This window comes from Bufo gargarizans, chromosome 7 (assembly GCF_014858855.1).
Source record: "Bufo gargarizans isolate SCDJY-AF-19 chromosome 7, ASM1485885v1, whole genome shotgun sequence".
In the NCBI taxonomy this organism is placed as follows: Eukaryota; Metazoa; Chordata; class Amphibia; order Anura; family Bufonidae; genus Bufo; species Bufo gargarizans.
The window spans coordinates 146,556,347-146,574,889 of NC_058086.1; the positions used below are offsets into that span (position 1 = coordinate 146,556,347).

Consider the following 18,543-nt stretch of genomic DNA (forward strand, 5'->3'; position numbering starts at 1 on the left):
AGGAGGGGACACTGTTTGACAATTATAGAATGTGTTCATTACATTTTACAAATGATGCGTACACTCATCATGAAGACCGTAGAAGATTAACACCAAATGCTATCCCTACTAAATTTCCATGTCAATCATCTATTTTTGAACCATCGGCAGAATTGCAGGAACATCCAAGTAGTAGCCAGCAAACAGTAACTCACTCTGTGTCGCTTGCCACAAGCATAATTCCTTGTGTTAGTGCTAGCACTGGATCAACTTCTACAATGACAGTTACCTGTACAAACACAGCTACAACGACTACATCCTCAGTTTCTTATCACCAATTCGTTGAGCAAAATTTATCTATGAGAAGCATAAATTTGTATACTGCTTCAGGAAAACAGGGGACAGATGCCACCAAAAGAAGCCAACCTCAGGAAGAGGCACTACCAAAAAAGAAAATTTTTAGACAAAGCCTGTTCAATCTAGAGACTACTACTCCACCGATTTCCACCCAAACACCAGGCATCGGCTCAAGATCTTGGCCACAAAGTCAAATACAGTTTGAGCATAACTATTACTACAGAACTGCTGACACGGTTGGCACCTCAACGTTGCTTTCAACAGTTACCACGGAAAACATGGATTTAGAAAATGCAAACAGTCTGCAACCTTATTTGCAAAGCCGGTCTTTTGCAGTGAACACTGAGCATTACATAATTAAAAAAGACAAAAAAATTCAAACATATTTCAAAAGAAAAAATAAAAGAGTACAATGTAATATTAGTGGAAGTATTGACAATGAAACGGATATTGAAGACACAATTTCTTTATTGGAACCTGAAAAATTAGTGTGTGAATCGAGTAATGAATCTGAACAAGATGAAATTCAGTCCCCGCCCCGGCGTTCTTGTAAGAAAAAAATTAAATTTTCCAACCAATTTCAAATAGGTCCCACAAATGTTTTTTCTTCAACTGCTAAACCGTTTCTAAAGGATATGTTGATGAAAGAAATTACACTAGAGCCAACAACATCAACTGGGAGAAAAAGCTCTGAGTTATTGAGAACGTCAACGCCAATGAAAGAGAAAACGCTAAAAAAATTATCCTCTAATATTCTTGATCCAATTCTTGACGGTTATACCTCCGATTTTGAGGACAATGACCAGCTATGCACTAGTTTTGATGAATTGTCACCTATCATGAGTCCAGAGGTGGTTGTGGAACATAGAGTGCCAGAAATCGAGGAAGAAAATGTTGATCCATCAGCTACTACTTATGAGGACCCAGATGACGAAACGTTCCATCCTTCTGAATCAGAAACTGAGTTAGAAGAAAGTTTTGTGGCTCATAGTGACGAGGATATAGATGTTGAAGAAGAATTTGAAGTTCTGGAACATGACTGTATTAGCCATGCAACGGAGCCAAAATATTTAGTTTTCGATTGCTCTTTACGTCTTCTATTATCACTAGTACCATGTCAATCAAGATCAAAGTGTAATGGCAAGCTAACCGCGTTTAAAAAACAAAAAATTGGAAGCATCATCAGTGTAACCGTAAAATGTTCAAATGGCCATGTTTTAAATATATGGAATAGCCAACCCAAACATGGCCGTAAGCCAATCGGAAATGTTCTTTTATCTGCAGCGGTGGTTCTAAGTGGTTCCAGCTTCCACAAAATAAAGCATTTTTTAAACATCTTAAAAATGCAGTCTATCGGTAAGTCCAGTCACTATAACAATCAAAAACAGTTTATATTTCCTGCAATAGATATGCAGTGGAAGAAAGAACAACAGCAAGTCTTATCGGACATAAAAAAAAACTCAGTTTGCCTTGCAGGGGACGGACAATCGGATAGTCCGGGATTTTCTGCCAAGTACTGCATATATACATTAATGGATTATGCAACAGGTAAAATTGTAAGCTTCACAGTGGAACAGGTCGTACCACCACTAACATCTGTTGGTCTAGAAAAAGTTGGATTAAAGAACAATGTCGATTACCTTTTACAGCAGGATGTAGACATCCATTTAATTGCCACAGACCGGCATATGTCAGTGCGTAAGGAGATTAGTGAAAATTACTCTCATATAAACCATCAGTTTGATGTGTGGCATATGGCAAAATCTGTTGGAAATAAGGTGCTTGGTGCCTCTAAGACCCGAAGTGGAGCCATCTTAGCGCATTGGGTTCAAGCGGTGAAGAACCATATCTGGTGGTCAGCTAAGACTTGTGGAGAGGATGGTGCACAGCTTGTGATGAGATGGAATTCTTTATTGCAGCATGTGACCAATGTACACGAGTGGACAGAACCTCAGGAATTTCCGTATTGCCTTCACGATCCCCTAACGGAAGAACAAATTTCTACTACAAAATGGCTCACTGTGGATTCACCAGCAATGGATCTACTTAAACAAATTGTATTAAATCCTTCCCTACAAAGAGATCTAAAATATCTAACCTGTTTTTGTCACACAGGAGATTTGGAGATATACCATAGTTTATGCCTGAAATATAGACCAAAACGAATACACTACTACATTGATGCCATGATCGCGCGTTCACAATTAGCTGCACTGGACCACAACAGAAATGTGGAAAGAGTAAGAGCAGTTGTGAAACATGCCACCGCTACTAGTGACGCCGAAGGCAGTTATCGACATCGTGTGGAGTTTTCGAAAGGACGAAAGGCATGGGTGGTGAAGACTATTTATGAGCCAACCTCACAAGAATTTATGTTGGATATTATGGAAGATGTCATACGAATTTTAAAAAAGGAACTGGTGCATTCTTGGCTTCCAAAAGCAGCTGAACTACCAGACAACATTGCATCTGTACCGAAACCGGATCGAAAAGAGTTAATCCAACAACATTTAACCCGATATTAGTTCAAATGTTATTGTGTATTGCGCAATAGGGTATGCTGCCTGGTTTAAATTGTCTGTATGGTTTTAAAAAAAAGAAAAAAGGATATACCGTATTTTCCAGAGTAGAAGACTAGCTTATAACCCCTGATTTTTTTTTCAAAAGTCTGGTATTATCTTATACACTGGTTGTCGTCTTATAAGGAAGGTCCTCCTTCCCCCTGTGTTGCCCGCTACCACCAATGGCTTAGCGTAATCCTTCCTGTCCTGCGTCTTGGGTCCTCTTGAGCAATCGTGCTCCCATCTTAGCTATGTTCTATACTTTAATGTGACGACTCAAGGGAGCATATTGGAACTAGAGTTTGTTAAAATTTTTACAGTAGCAATTATTAGTAGTAGTTATTCCACGAGGTATCGACTTAGGGCCCTTTCACACCTGCGTTATAGTCTTCCGGCATAGAGTTCCGTCGTCAGGGCTCTATGCCGGAAGAATACTGATCAGGATTTTCCTAATGCATTCTGAATGGACAGTCCGTCCTTCAGGATGCATCAGGATGTCTTCAGTTCCGGAACGGAACGTTTTTTGGCCGCAGCAAATAGCGCAGCATGCTGCGCTTTTTGCTCCGGCCAAAAATCCGGAACACTTGCCGCAAGGCCGGATCCGGAATGAATGCCCATTGAAAGGCATTGATCCGGATCCGGCCTTAAGCTAAACGTCGTTTCGGCGCATTGCCGGATGCGACGTTTAGCTTTTTCTCAATGGTTACCATGGCTGCCGGGACGCTAAAGTCCTGGCAGCCATGGTAAACTGTAGTGGGGAGCGGGGAGCAGCATACTTACCATCCGTGCGGCTCCCGGGGCGCTCCAGAGTGACGTCAGGGCGCCCCAGGCGCATGGATGACGTGATCGCATGGATCACATGATCCATGCGCATGGGGCGCTCTGACGTCATTCTGGAGCGCCCCGGGAGCCGCGCGGATGGTAAGTATACCGCTCCCCCGCTCCCCCTCCTACTATGGCAACCAGGACTTTAATAGCGTCCTGGGTGCCATAGTAACACTGAAAGCATTTTGAAGACGGATCCGTCTTCAAATGCTTTCAGTACACTTGCGTTTTTCCGGATCCGGCGTGTAATTCCGGCAAGTGGAGTACACGCCGGATCCGGACAACGCAAGTGTGAAAGAGGCCTAACTTTGCTAAGAAAAAAAATTCAGCTCATAGGAGCAAATACATTCTAATAGTGTATGGAGCTCCAGCGATGTAAAGTTTTAGAAGGAACTGTTATGCACACATCTTCATAGGCAGATTTGCGATTTGCTCATGCCTAGTTATAATAAAAAAAATAATTTTGTTGTAAAATAAAATAGTTGTGTTCATAGTTTGTTGTATTTTTTCTCTTAAAAAAAAAAATTCAACATTACAATGTAAAAAGTTTTTTATTAACAAAGATTTCTCAGAACCTTATTAAATACTTTAATTTATTTTGTCATAAATAAAACATACAACTTAGGCCCCATGCACACTGCCATGTTTCACGGCCGGGTGCGGGCCGTGGAACCGCGGCCTGGATCCCTCCTGAGAGCAGGAGCGCACGGCGTCACTGGTTGCTATGACGCCGTGCGCTCCCTGCTGCCGGCACAGTACAGTAATACACTGGTATAGATCATACCAGTGTATTACTGTATTGCGGCGGCAGCAGGGAGCACACGGCGTCATAGCAACCAGTGACGCCGTGCGCTCCTGCTCTCAGGAGGGATCCAGGCCGCGGTTCCACGGCCCGCACACGGCCGTGTGCATGGGGCCTAAGGCTACTTTCATATTAGCAGCAGGGAAGTACAGCCTGTTCCAGGGGGTGAACAGCTAGTTGGATCCATCCTGCCATTAGTTCATGTCTGCCGCCGGACTGCCTCTCTGTGCCAATTCACTATAACACAGAAGTGCACAGTGAGAGGCACCCAAACTAAAAATACCCCAAGCAATACTTTTATTTCAGCGGCCTCTGTCCCCACCACCATTATAGTGAAATGGGGTATAGCCGCAGTGTGCAGGAGGCTTTAGTGAAGTGTGTAGTGATTCTAAGGCCTCATGCACACATCCATGTTTTGTCTCCGCATCCAAACTTTTTTTTTGTCTCGGATACGTACACAGTCACTTCATTGTGACCACAATACATGCGTCAAGTAATATGTGTGCTGTCCGCATTCGTTGAGCAGTTCTGTGACCACAAAAAAACTATATATTATGTCCTATTCGTGTAGGTTTTACTGAAAAGAAGCGGTGTTTCTATGAGGGCACATTCACCCGGTCGTAGGAGTGCCTTTCCGTGCACTGTTGGCCTCAATTTCAGGTCACCAAGTCACGGGCAACGTCTGTGCAGCAGCCGGGATGGATCCATCCATGATACTTCCTTTACACAAAAATGTATTGCATGCAATATTTTTTTATGTGCGGAGGCCAGAAACACCACAAAGGCACTCCGTAGTGTTTCTGTGGGGTTCCCCTGTGCATTTCTGCACTGCATCTCCTTGATTGCGTACAATTTCAAGTGAATAGGTCCTTGATCAGTGTTGCATATGACCAGTGGATGTGTATTACGGGCCCACTGTATGCGGGAGGCAATACGGCCATGGCTGGCCAGCCGCAGTGTACATGAGCCCTGATGGACTGTTTATTTAGACAAATTTATGACAGCACACAGGCGGCATGTGCAGCCCGTGCCTGTGCTGTTGAGGTCCACAATGCATGTGCACAAACCGTGGGCCAGACAGATACAGATCATGGACCAATTCACTTGAATGGGTCCACGATTCATCTGTTCAGCAATAAGATAGAGCAAGTTCTATCCTTTTGCAGTGCAGAGGAATCGAATGGAACCCCAGGAAACTCCTTTGTGCCCCATTCCAAATCGCATGATTTGCGGAATGGGTCTGCATCGGTGAATCACAATGCAAACGGAACGGTGAACATATATTGCGGATCAAGACTTCTTTCACACAGGAGATTTAGATCTCACAAGAGGTCTCCAAAACAGATCAGTTTTGCCCTAATGCATTCTGAATTGATCTGCTCAGAATGCATCAGTTTGGCTCTGTTCTGCCTCCATTTCACTTTAGAGGCAGACAACAAAACGCTGTTGGCTGTGTTTTGGTGTCTGCATAACCAAACTGAGCCAGACGGATCCGTCCTGACACACAATGTTACTCAATGTTACACAATGCTACTTTCACACCTGCGTTCGATCGGATCCGTTCTGAACGGATCCGTCTGCATTAAACTTCGAAAAAAATTCAAAGTGTGAAAGTAGCCTGAGCGGATCCGTTCAGACTTTACATTGAAAGTCAATGGGGGACGGATCCGCTTGAAGATTGAGCCATATGGTCATCTTCAAGCGGATTCGTCCCCATTGACTTACATTGTAAGTCTGAACGGATCCGCTCGCCTCCGCACGGCCAGGCGGACACCCGAACGCTGCTTGCAGCGTTCAGGTGTCCGCTCACTGAGCGGAGCTGAGGCTGAGCGCTGGCAGGCGGATGCATTCTCAGTGGATCCGCCTCCACTGAGAATGCATTAGGGCCAGACGGCTGCGTTCAGGGCCGCTTGTGAGCCCCTTCAAACGGAGCTCACGAGCGGACACCTGAACGCAGGTGTGAAAGAAGCCTTAGGCCTCTTTCACATCATTTTTCTCAGCAATGCGGGCACATATGAACATGGGACCAACAGAGATGTCTACAGCTGCCAAGCGCTCATGTAGGGCTCTTTCACAATTGTGTTGTGTGGATCCGGCGTGCACTTACGTCGCCGGAAATGCCCGCCGGATCTGTCACAGCGCAAGACAACTGAAAGCATTTAAAGACTGATCAGTCTTCAAAATGCTTTCAGTGTTACTATGGCAGCCAGGACGCTATTAAAGTCCTGGTTGCCATAGTAAGTAGTGTGGAGCGGGGGAGCGGTAAAATTACAGTCCGTGCGGGTCCTGGGGCGCTCCACAATGACATCAGAGCACCCCACTTGCATGGATCACGTGATCCATGCTCATGGGGCGCTCTGACGTCATTGTGGAGCGCCCCGGGACTCGGGAGCCGTACGGACGGCAAGTATACTTGTCCCCTGCCTCCCCACTACACTTTACCATGGCAGCCGGGACTTTAGTGTCCTGGCTACCATGGTAACCATTCATAAAAGGTAAACGTCGGGTCCGGATTAATGCTCTTCAATGGACATTAATTCCGGATCCGGCGTTATGGCATGTCTTCCGGATTTTTGGACGGAGACAAATCTGCAGCATGATACGGTTTTGTCAACGTCCAAAAAACGTTCACATACTGAACGGAAGCCATCCTGATGCATCCTGAAGGGATTTCTCTCCATTCAGAATGCATGGGGATAATCCTGATCAGTATCTTTCCGTCCTGGAGCCCAGAGGACGGAACTCTAGGATGGAAAGCAAAAACGCCAGTGTGAAAGAGCCCTAAGTCAATGGGGACAGATCTGTTTTTTATGACAATCTGGCACCATAGAAAATGGATCCATCTCCCGTTGACTTTTAATGGTGTTCAAGATGGATCCATATTGGCTAAGGTAAAGATAATACAAACTGATCTATTCTGAGCGGATGCAGCAGTTTGTATTATCGGTGCGGATCCATCCATGATGGATCCACACCAAACGTGAGTGTGAAAATAGCCTTACTGTGTAGCAGAGCAAAACTATTGAAATTGTAAAACATTAGCAATGCTAAGATATATTACTAATAATTGGTTATTATAATGATGAATGTACACACACAACTAAAAATGATCTACCATTGTGGAAAGATGGAGCTGCTCCCTGTTAGTTCACTGTCTGCAAACACTGAGCACAAGACATGTGCAAGAGACAGAGCAGGGAGGGGTTTATGGGGGAGGAATATGTAAGAGGGGGGTGGATCTATGGAGGAGTGGAGGAGGCTGAATATGTATGAGGTGGGTGGATCTATGGAGGAGGCTGAATATGTATGAGGGGGCGGATGCAGGGAGGTGATCTTACACTGTAGAAACCAGGAGCTGCTGAGCTGCACTGGGAGCCACAATGCACTGCAGCAGGAAGTGTCGGCATACATAAACAGATATGTACACAGTCTGCTGGGGACTGTAGGAGCCATGCAGCAGTGCAAAAGCTACCTAAAAACATCTTAGGAAGATAGATTTGGCTACTAACAGTGAGTAAGCAGTTTAAAAAAAAAAATTTTGATCCCGGACAACCCCTTTAATGGTACTTAAAATTTAGCACAGCCACTGAGTTATTCAATAAAATGTATCTGTATAGCGCCACCTGCTGTTAGTTTTTTTCTTATTTCTTTGTCCTGCTCACTGAGAAGGCCGCACATGCTCAGACTCATCCTCCAACTGCCTCCTGAGCTGTGATAGGGAGAGCTGAGACACGCCTCCTGAGCTGCAGCAGAAAAGACACGCCCCCTGAGCTGCAGCAGAAAAGACACGCCCTTTGAGCTGTCAGCTTGATATAAATCTAGCAGAGCAATGAATGGGGAGATCTCTGGATCTATGTGAGGTACAGCGCTAAGACTATCATGTACTATATGATGTCAGATTTTCATTCTTTATATTAGTCATGGGATAACCCCTTTAAGCACTGTAAGACACACTGTGTTAGGGCTCTTTCACACTTGCGTTCTTTTCTTCCGGCATAGAGTTCCGTCGTCGGGGCTCTATGCCGGAAGAATCCTGATCAGTTTTATCCTAATGCATTCTGAATGGAGAGAAATCCGTTCAGGATGCATCAGGATGTCTTCAGTTCAGGACCGGAACGTTTTTTGGCCGGAGAAAATACCGCAGCTTGCTGCGCTTTTTGCTCCGGCCAAAAATCCTGAACACTTTCCGCAAGGCCGGATCCGGAATGAATGCCCATTGAAAGGCATTGATCCGGATCCGGCCTTAAGCTAAACGTTGTTTCGGCGCATTGCCGGATCCGACTTTTAGCTTTTTCTGAATGGTTACTATGGCTGCCGGGACGCTAAAGTCCTGGCAGCCATGGTAAAGTGTAGTGGGGAGCGGGGGAGCAGCATACTTACCATCCGTGTGGCTCCCGGGGCGCTCCAGAGTGACGTCAGGGCGCCCCAGGCGCATGGATGACGTGATCGCATGGCACGTCATCCATGCGCATGGGGCGCTCTGACGTCATTCTGGAGCGCCCCGGGAGCCACACGGACGGTAAGTATACTGCTGCCCCGCTCCCCACTACTACTATGGCAACCAGGACTTTAATAGCGTCCTGGCTGCCATAGTAACACTGAAAGCATTTTGAAGACGTCTTCAAATGCTTTCAGTTCACTTGCGTTTTTCCGGATCCGGCGTGTAATTCCGGCAAGTGGAGTACACGCCGGATCCGGACAACGCAAGTGTGAAAGAGCCCTTAGCGTCTTTTTACAGGGGAAGATTTCTGCCAATTAACGAGTGTCATTTACATACAGAAGTCATTGTGAGTAGGGGATGTTTGTCCCCATACAGATTTCATTTGTCGGCAGCACATCCTATTTTCGTTTGGAACCTGAAGAAGATAATACAAGCCATTGATGTTACCTGACTCCTTGGCTACCCTCAGCCTGTCCTCCCACTCATCAAACGGCCCCAAGCACTTGGACAGGAAAGTCTGAATGGTGATGCAATCCAAGGCAAGGATATGGTTATCAGCTCCGACTCTCAGTACCGGATCCACTATGATGTAACCGTCACCACTGCTCTGTTTGCTGCAGCAGAAAAAGAATACAACAGTGAGAACAGCCATAAAAGTAGAGACAGTAAATTAGGGGGTACAGATATGTAGCTGACATACATTAGAGCTAGATATACTAGCTATATTACTATCTATTTTACAGTTAATTGGAGGTACATTGTAGTAAACTGCTGTAAACAGTATAGATAATAGGGCAGATTTATTAAAGGGGTTGTCAGATTTATTAAAGGAGTGAAAAAAAAAAAAAAAAAAAATTTACTGTCCCGAACCCCAGCTCCTCCAATATAGGAATGTCACGACTGCATGGCTGCAGTCGTGATATTCCTATATAAACACACACAACTGCTGAAGCCAATCACTGGCTTCAGTGGTTTAATGCCATATACCAGTGATTGGCGGTATATGAGCACATCATGGTAACAACCAAACCATGATGTCATGGATGCTTGCCTATATGATTATGTCATTGGAGGCAAGGCTACGTCCACATCTGTGCTTTAGCATTCCAGTACTCTGTTCTGGCAGAAGAGCAGAGCACCAAAACTGCTGTATCTGCTACACTTGGACTCTGCCAAGGCCCACTGGATCCTTATTTACTATCATCGGATCCGTTAGGTGTCCTGCAAGAATGCTGGCCTCCTGCCGGAAAAATAAGTTTTTCATGAAGATCCACAGGAACCATTATCCTATTAATTTACATAGCATTGTTCAGAAGGGGCCAATAGGAGCTACTGGTCCCAGTGCCCAGTGTCCTCACCCAGACCTGTGGCTGTAAGTTTGCAGTCATATCTGCACACATACAGGATGACAGGAGCATAACAGAAAAGGTGACACCTCTCTCTCTGCAGCGTCAAACCCATATCCATTTCTAAATGTAATTTTCCAAAGGGGTTGTCTGGACGGTAAATTTCTTTTAAAGAGGCAAAATGGCAATAAAAAAATTAAAATAAAACTACCACTCACGTTACAGTGCTCCCCAGGTTCCTGCTATTTACTTACCGATCCCTCTCAATTACGGGCTGAGATGGGTGCGGATTTTAGTATGGATCAGGTTGGCTTCACATCAAATTTGGACACTCTGGGGGAGATTTATCAAAACTGATGTAATGGAAAACTGGCTTAGTTGCCCATAGCAACCAATCAGATTCCTCCTTTCATTTTTCACATCTCCTTTGGAAGATTAAAGTGGAATCTAATTGGTTGCTATGAGCAACTAAGCCAGTTCTCCTTTACACCAGTTTAGATAAATCTTAAAGTTACGCTCATGCTAGATACTCAGGGATGATCCGTCCTGCCGATGCTATGGCCTTCTTCAGCCTTGTCACAGGGACACTGTATGGTTCCAAAGCACCGTCCACATCAATGCCCATGCACGGAAACGATCCAAGAACATTGAAATGGATGGTAATTTGGACATCGTTTGATCATTTCCTACAGATACAATCCTCCCTGTAACTAGTGAGAAGCCATCACTTGATAATGTCCTTAGCAGGATCAAAACCAAAAAGGGTCCCAAAAAATAAATAAATAAAAAAGTTTTCATGTGCACTGCATTCTTGGAAAAGGTTTCTTAAAGGCCCTCTGTCAGCAGATCTGTCCCTATGACACTGGCTGACCTGTTACATGTGCGCTTGGCAGCTGAAGACATCTGTGTTGGTCCCATGTTCATATGTGGCAACACTGCTGAGAAAAATGATGTCTTAATATATGCTAATTAGCCTCTAGGAGCAATGGGGGCGTTACCATTACTCCTAGGAGATCAGTGTTCTCTGTAACTGCTGTGGCCTGTCCACTTTGATTGACAGGGATAGGCAGTGTAAACATGGTCATGCCTGCCTTTACCCCTATAAAAATACAGAGGGTGCAGTAGTTGCATGGAGAGCAGAGCCTCTAGGAGTAATGGCGATGCCCCCGTTGCTCCTAGAGGCTCATTTGCATATATTAAAAGATACTTTTTCTCAGCAGTGTGGGCACATATGAACATGGGACTAACACAGAAGCCTTCAGCTGCCGAGCGTACATGTAACAGGTCACCCAGTGTCATGGTTATAAATCTGCTGACAGATGCCTTTTAAAAGGTAAATGTTCACTTTAACAAGAATAAAACTAACAAAGCTAAGTAAACGTATTGTAACATAGAATAGGTTAAAAATGTGTCCATTCGTTAACTTACGATAGATTGAATTGATACTGAAATGATCCAGCAATCTTCAAATCTATTTTACAAAACTTGTCGGAATCCTCCTCCCGGCCACTTGGGTTGTGCCACGGCAGAGGATAGAAGGTCTGCCGATCAAAGGTACCGCCAGGTGGCGGGTAGTTGGTGTGCACCGTGACATCTCTCCCTTGTAGGGTGGGTCCCAACCGGAATTGAAGCTCAAACCCTGAAAGAAGACAACAAGTTGAGCCTAGGGGACTTTGTGTGGGAAAGCCAGGAACCAGATATTTAAGGCGTAATGGCTACATGCCTCCGGAGATTTGTCCAGCCCAGATCTAGCATACAAAGAAAGAAGTCATCATTTTAATCAACATATTTCATCTACAACTATGGAAGAGTATTTATGTAGCAGCGTCCATTTCATATGCAGCATAGCCACAATAATTCAGCTTGAGGTGACTTTCACTTCCACCAGGTGATCATAAAACAAGTGTATGACACTAAAAGGTCACCTCCAGGCGGGTAAATGCAACGACCGCTAATATTAGCCTGCCCTGCAGGACTATAAGTCATCGGTGTCTTGTTTCTAAGGGTGATGACACCAGGGGAATACTTGTCTTAAATTAACTTGGCCTTTTACCAACACAGAGATGTCGGTAGTCTTAAAGTCTGGGATAAGGTTAGCTATGCACTGTACAGCCCTCCATACAGGATGACTAGGAACATGGCACAGATATTCAGGACAAAGACAACTCTATGGGGCACATTTATTAAGACCGGTGTTTTAGATGACCTGCGCTGGAGGTGGATCGCCGAAGTTATGTAGAGGCTTACGGATCCACCGCCGCTTCTTAATGTAAGACAGCTTCCTTGCGGTCTTACATTTAGACCTGTTTCTACACGTAAAGCAGGCATAGATAATGATGATTGAGATGGGACTACCGGCCGACCCCACAATTTTAAACCTGGTGTGAGTAGGAGTAAAGTCACAAATAGCAGAGCAACTAACTGTTGCACCGCTATCTGCGCCTGAAATACGCCTAATTTAGGCATGTTTCAGCATAGTAAATTACCCTCCATCTAATTTACCAATACAATTTTGTCTGCTGCATCGGGTGTTGTCCAAATTTAGAATGGACAGCAGCCACACTGAACACTAAAGCCTGTATGACACCAGGCAATCGTCGGGCAAATCATTGCAAACAAGAGTTCATATGAAGGCTCGTCAGTGATGATCTGGCAGTGTAATACTGCCGCCAAGCAAACGCTCGTTCATCGAGCAATACAAATCTTATCGTTTGCCAGCGGCAGGTCGTAGTGTCACCACAATCTGCTGCTGGCAAACAACTGGTCAGCATGGAGACGAGCGATGGTATAACAGTGGAGGAGATTGCTGCATGTAATAGCAGCATTCTCCTCCACTAGTGAGCAGGCAACTGCCGGGAAGGAACGCTTTCTTCCTGACAATTGCCAGCAGAATCAGGTTGTCTAATGCAGCCTTAACCCCTTCAGTTGAATAGGTATACTGACATGACCGGTTTTCTGCATGGATCATTCAAATGAATGGGTCTGTGGGGAAGAAAATGAACACACGCGGACTCCATCTATGTGCAGTCCATTTTAAAAGAGGTCTGTGTTTCCATCTGAAACAAGGACAGGATTTTCTATCGCTTGTCTGCAAGGGGCCTTGGAGGTTTACTTTGAGATCGATGAAAGCGGATACATCCACAAAGGGGCATTTACATGACCGTATGTACTTTGCAGTCTACAAAATATGGAGCACACTGTGTGACTTCCGTGTTGCATTAAATTTTTTTTTTCCATGTGTTTTCTGCATCCATGTTATCCATTCCGCAAAAAAAGATAGAATATGTCCTGTTCTTGGGCACTAATGTAGACCACAGACCCATTATAGTCAATAGGTCAGCAACAAAAAATAAAAAACAGATGCAACACACGGACGTCACATAGAAGTTGTCTGTTTTTTGCAGATCTGTGTTTTGCAGACTGAAAAATGTTTACAGTTGTGTGTATGCCCACTGAGGCCTAAGAAAAATATCTATCCAATCACACTGGCCCACATTTACTAATATAATTGTGTCTGGTGCTTTATAGTTAATCAAGCTTTAGACCCATGTACAGTATGACGCAAATGTGGCAAAAGAATAATACACTGCACCACGCTCATCGGGGCTGTGAGGCTTAACAGGAAAGGGATATGATTTAGCAAAACTTTGGTGTAAAGTATACTAACCAATGATCGGTGTAAAGTTACCAGATTTACCATTCTGCATGAGCCACTGTGATTGGTGCATTTCAAGACTGCCCGTCTAAGTATACTTTGCCTTCATGTTAGAAAAGATTAGTAAATCGGCTCCATTGTAGTGACTCAGCTACAAGTACTGTGCAGAAGCTATGGATTAGGAGCAGCGATAACACAGGGTGGGACTTGGTTTAACCTTTTTATTTGAGTTCTCATAAGTTATTATTTATCAGTACAAATAAAAGTCACATTTTAGGTTGTGGGTTGGAGAATAAGAGTATTAATGGCCAGTAGGCAATTTGTGAATAATAGGTCCTTACCGCCCCTAAGTACAAGCCCCTTAACGCCCCTAAATACAAGCCCCTTACCACTCCAAATACAAGCCCCTTACCACTCCAAATACAAGCCCCTTACCACTCCAAATACAAGCCCCTTACCACTCCAAATACAAGCCCCTTACCACTCCAAATACAAGCCCCTTACCACTCCAAATACAAGCCCCTTACCACTCCAAATACAAGCCCCTTACCACTCCAAATACAAGCCCCTTACCACTCCAAATACAAGCCCCTTACCACTCCAAATACAAGCCCCTTACCACTCCAAATACAAGCCCCTTACCACTCCAAATACAAGCCCCTTACAACTCCAAATACAAGCCCCTTACCACTCCAAATACAAGCCCCTTACCGCTCCAAATACAAGCCACTTACCACCCCTAAATACAGGCCCCTTACCGCTCCTGAGTAAAAGCCCCTGACAATCCCGAAATACAAGCTTAATACCACTTCTAAGTATAAGCCCTTTACCTCTCCTAAGTACAAGCCTCTTACCCCTTTTGCTTCTTCTCTGAAAACCGAGCACCTCCTGGAATATTTATATCCAGCTTAAAGATGTCATAACGGGCACTGTATGGAGATATTATTCACTCACAGTACGGTAATATTATTAATTCACAGGATGGTGTTGTTTTTTACTGTATAGTGGTATTATCTAGCCAAGGTATGGAAATATTATTCAGTCACAGCATGCTGATTATGCAGTTACTGAGTAATGGTAGTATTCTGTCACTTTATGGCAGCATTATTCAGTTACTGTAAGGCCCCATGCACACAATCGTATCCATTTTGCAGTCCGCAATCCACAAAACACAGATACAATTTTCAGCTTCTGTGCATCCCGCCCTATTTAAAAATGCCTATTCTTGTCCATAAAAAAGAAAAAAGAAAAGAATAAGACATGTTCTATCTTTCTTTTTTCCAGGACGGCAGAACAGACATACAGGTGTGGACAGGACAGAGCGTGCAGTCCGCATTTTTTGAGGCCCCAATGAAATGAATAAGCCTCCATGTAGGCCAAAAATATGGTTGTGCGCATGAGTCCATATTGTGGTCTGCAGAGCACAATCCGCACAAACATCTTCTGTGTGTGCTAACCGCATTTTTCTCACTCTACTTACTAGAAATGGCTATTTTTGGACATAATACGGACAAGAATAGGACACGTTCTATAATTTGCGGAATGGACACATGGATGTGGACAGCACAAAGATGACATGAAGGCATGAACGTGCAGTTTTTTTGGTTGTGGACCCATAGAAATTAATGGGTCCGTGTGCAATTAGCAAAAAATGCAGACTGGACACGTATACAAAATACGGTCATGTGCATGAGGCCTTAAGCTGTATTTATCAGTCTCTGTATGGTACTGTATATTACCTGGTCACTAGATGATAGTATTACTTTGTCACTGAATGCTGGTATTAACCCCTTAAGGATCCCTTGCTTCAAGTCAAGGTAACCGCGCCCCTTTCCCTGCCCCTTCTCCTGTGACCGACAGCCGGCTGTTCGGCAAAGTCAGCCGGCTGTCGGGCATAAGCGATGTCAGTCGCAGCGAAGGGGCAGGGTGGGGGGCACGGTTAACTTGACTTGAAGCAAGGAGGCCGCTGCCCCCGTGACTTCAAGCCTGACTGGAAAATAGCACGGAGGATAAAAGATGTCCAACACGCTGTTTCACTGGGGCAGTGAAAGGGCTCCCTCAGCTTGTCAGGGTTGTGAGCGGGTGTCTCCTCCTCCCTGTACCGATGCTATTAATTAGCATACAGGGCGCCTAAACAGAACGAGGGGCACAGCGGTGCAACGGAGAAGCATATAGTGAAAAAAATTTGCGATATGACATCTACTGAACATGGGCTACAGTGTGAGGTATCGCTTTTATAAAGTAAAAACTGGTGAAAGGTCCTCTTTAATAGCTGTTGGCCAAGTGCTTTTTTGGCAGATAGTTCTGGAAGAGCGGAGTAAGCCAGTGCCAGACACCTCTGGTGATGGCTCATTTCCTGGAAGAGCGGAGTAAGCCAGTGCCAGACACCTCTGGTGATGGCTCATTTCCTGGAAGAGCGGAGTAAGCCAGTGCCAGACACCTCTGGTGATGGCTCATTTCCTGGAAGAACAAAAATATGGGGGTTCAAATTCAATACATGTGGTATCATGTATCAGGGGAGAGTTGGGAGCTTCTCATATACATCAGACGGTGGTCATGCCCACTAAAAACAGCTGGTTTGACTGGCAATACTCTCATGTGTATGTGAGCCTTTGGCCCCTGTGAATTGCTGGCAGCCTCAGACATATGGGTAAAGGTCACATCCCACACTTCACTTCCAGTTGTAGGGGTAGACGCAGCCATGGTAAACAAAACCATTCACAAAATATCTGTTGCTCTTTCCACCATTCGATAATGGAAAGTCCACCATGCAAAGGCTTAATTTTATATGAAATGTAATGGATTTTACACCATGCTTGTTGCAGACCAAAGGTTTCTCTAGATTTTCTACTTGGGCTTCATGAGCCAATCCATAGTGATGCTGGGGCCACACCAGGGACCAGATAATACAGTGCAGCACACATACTGTATAACCTCTGTATCACTGCACACAACACCTCGGAGCAGCACCATATAATACACCACAGCACAATATACCTCCTCAGTAGCATCAAACAAATACCACAATACAGCAAAAGATACCTCCCCAGCAGCACCAAACACCTCAATATAGCGCAAAATACCTCCCTAACAGTGCAGCACAAAATACTTCCCTAGAAGCCCCCAATACTACAATGCAGCACAAAATACCTTTCTAGCAGCACAAAAAAAAACGACAGTGCAGCACACAATACCACCACAGAATCCCCAAATACCACAATGCAGCATAAAATAACTCCCCTGCACTACTAAACCTCATAACACAGCATAAAACCCCTGGCCCCTGCCTGCGCTTCTGCTGAGGCTAGCTTGATAAACTTGAGAATTCATTTTTCCTTCCATTAAAGCAATCCATCCAGGCCCTGACGCAGCAAAGCAGCCCCAAACCATGATGCCCCCACCACCATACTTCACAGTTGGGATGAGGTTTTGATGTTGGTGTGCTGTGCCTCTTTTTCTCCACACATAGTGGTGTGTGTTTTTTCCAAACAACTCAACTTTGGTTTCATCTGTCCACAGAATATTTTGCCAGTACTGCTTTGGAACATCCAGGCGCTCTTGTGCAAACTGTAAACGTGCAGCAATGTTTTTTTGGACAGCAGTGGCTTCCTCTGTGGTATCCTCCCATGAAAGCCATTCTTGTTTAGTGTTTTACATATCGTAGATCCACTAACAGGGATGTTAGCATATGCCAGAGACTTTTGTAAGTCTTTAGCTGACACTCTAGGATTCTTCTTCACCTCATTGAGCAGTCTGCGCTGTGCTCTTGCAGTCATCTTTACAGGACGGCCACTCCTAGGGAGAGTAGCAGCAGTGCTGAACTTTCTCCATTTATAGACAATTTGTCTTACCGTGGACTGATGAACAGCAAGGCTTTTGGAGATACTTGTATAACCCTTTCCAGCTTTATGCAAGTCAACAATTCTTAATCGTAGGTCTTCTGAGAGCTCTTTTGTGTGAGGCATCATTTACATCAGGCAATGCTTTTTGTGAAAAGCAAACCCAGAACTGGTGTGTGTTTTTTATAGGGCAGGGCAGCTGTAACCAACACCTCCAATCTCATGTCATTGATTGGACTCCAGTTGGCTGACACCTCACTCCAATTAGCTCTTGGAGATGTCATTAGTCTAGGGGTTCACATACTTTTTCCACCTGCACTGTGAATGTTTACATGGTGTGTTTTCAATAAAAACATGGTAACATTTAATTCTTTGTGTGTTATTAGTTTAAGCAGACTGTGATTGTCTATTGTTGTGACTTAGATAAAGATCAGATCACATTTTATGACCAATTTGTGCAGAAATCCATATCATTCCAAAGGGTTCACATACATTTTCTTGCAACTGTAGATTAGTCCTCAGGGGGCATTCACACAACCATATGTATTTTGCTGTCTACACATCGCAGATCCACAAATTAAGGATGATGTCAGTGTGATGTCCATATTGCACCCGTTTTTCTTTTTTTTTTGTGTGGATCCACTGACTACAATAGGTCCGTGGTCCACATTAGCGGCCAAGAGTAGGACATGTTCTACCTTTTGCAGAATGCACAATATGGATGCGGAAAGTACACAG

General features: G+C 44.5%; 1 protein-coding gene across 4 annotated transcripts in view; it reads right to left on the reverse strand.

Moving 5' to 3' along the window:
- The window catches only part of AGL (amylo-alpha-1, 6-glucosidase, 4-alpha-glucanotransferase), a 145,908-nt gene that overhangs the window by 72,729 nt on the left and 54,636 nt on the right, over positions 1–18,543 (reverse strand). For all 4 annotated transcript variants that reach the window (XM_044302500.1, XM_044302497.1, XM_044302498.1 and 1 more), the window contains exons 3-4: positions 11,740–11,950; positions 9,413–9,579 (exon numbers count right to left, since the gene is read on the reverse strand). In XM_044302500.1, the coding sequence (XP_044158435.1) occupies positions 9,413–9,579; positions 11,740–11,950 (378 nt within the window). The remainder of the gene's footprint in view (positions 1–9,412; positions 9,580–11,739; positions 11,951–18,543) is intronic.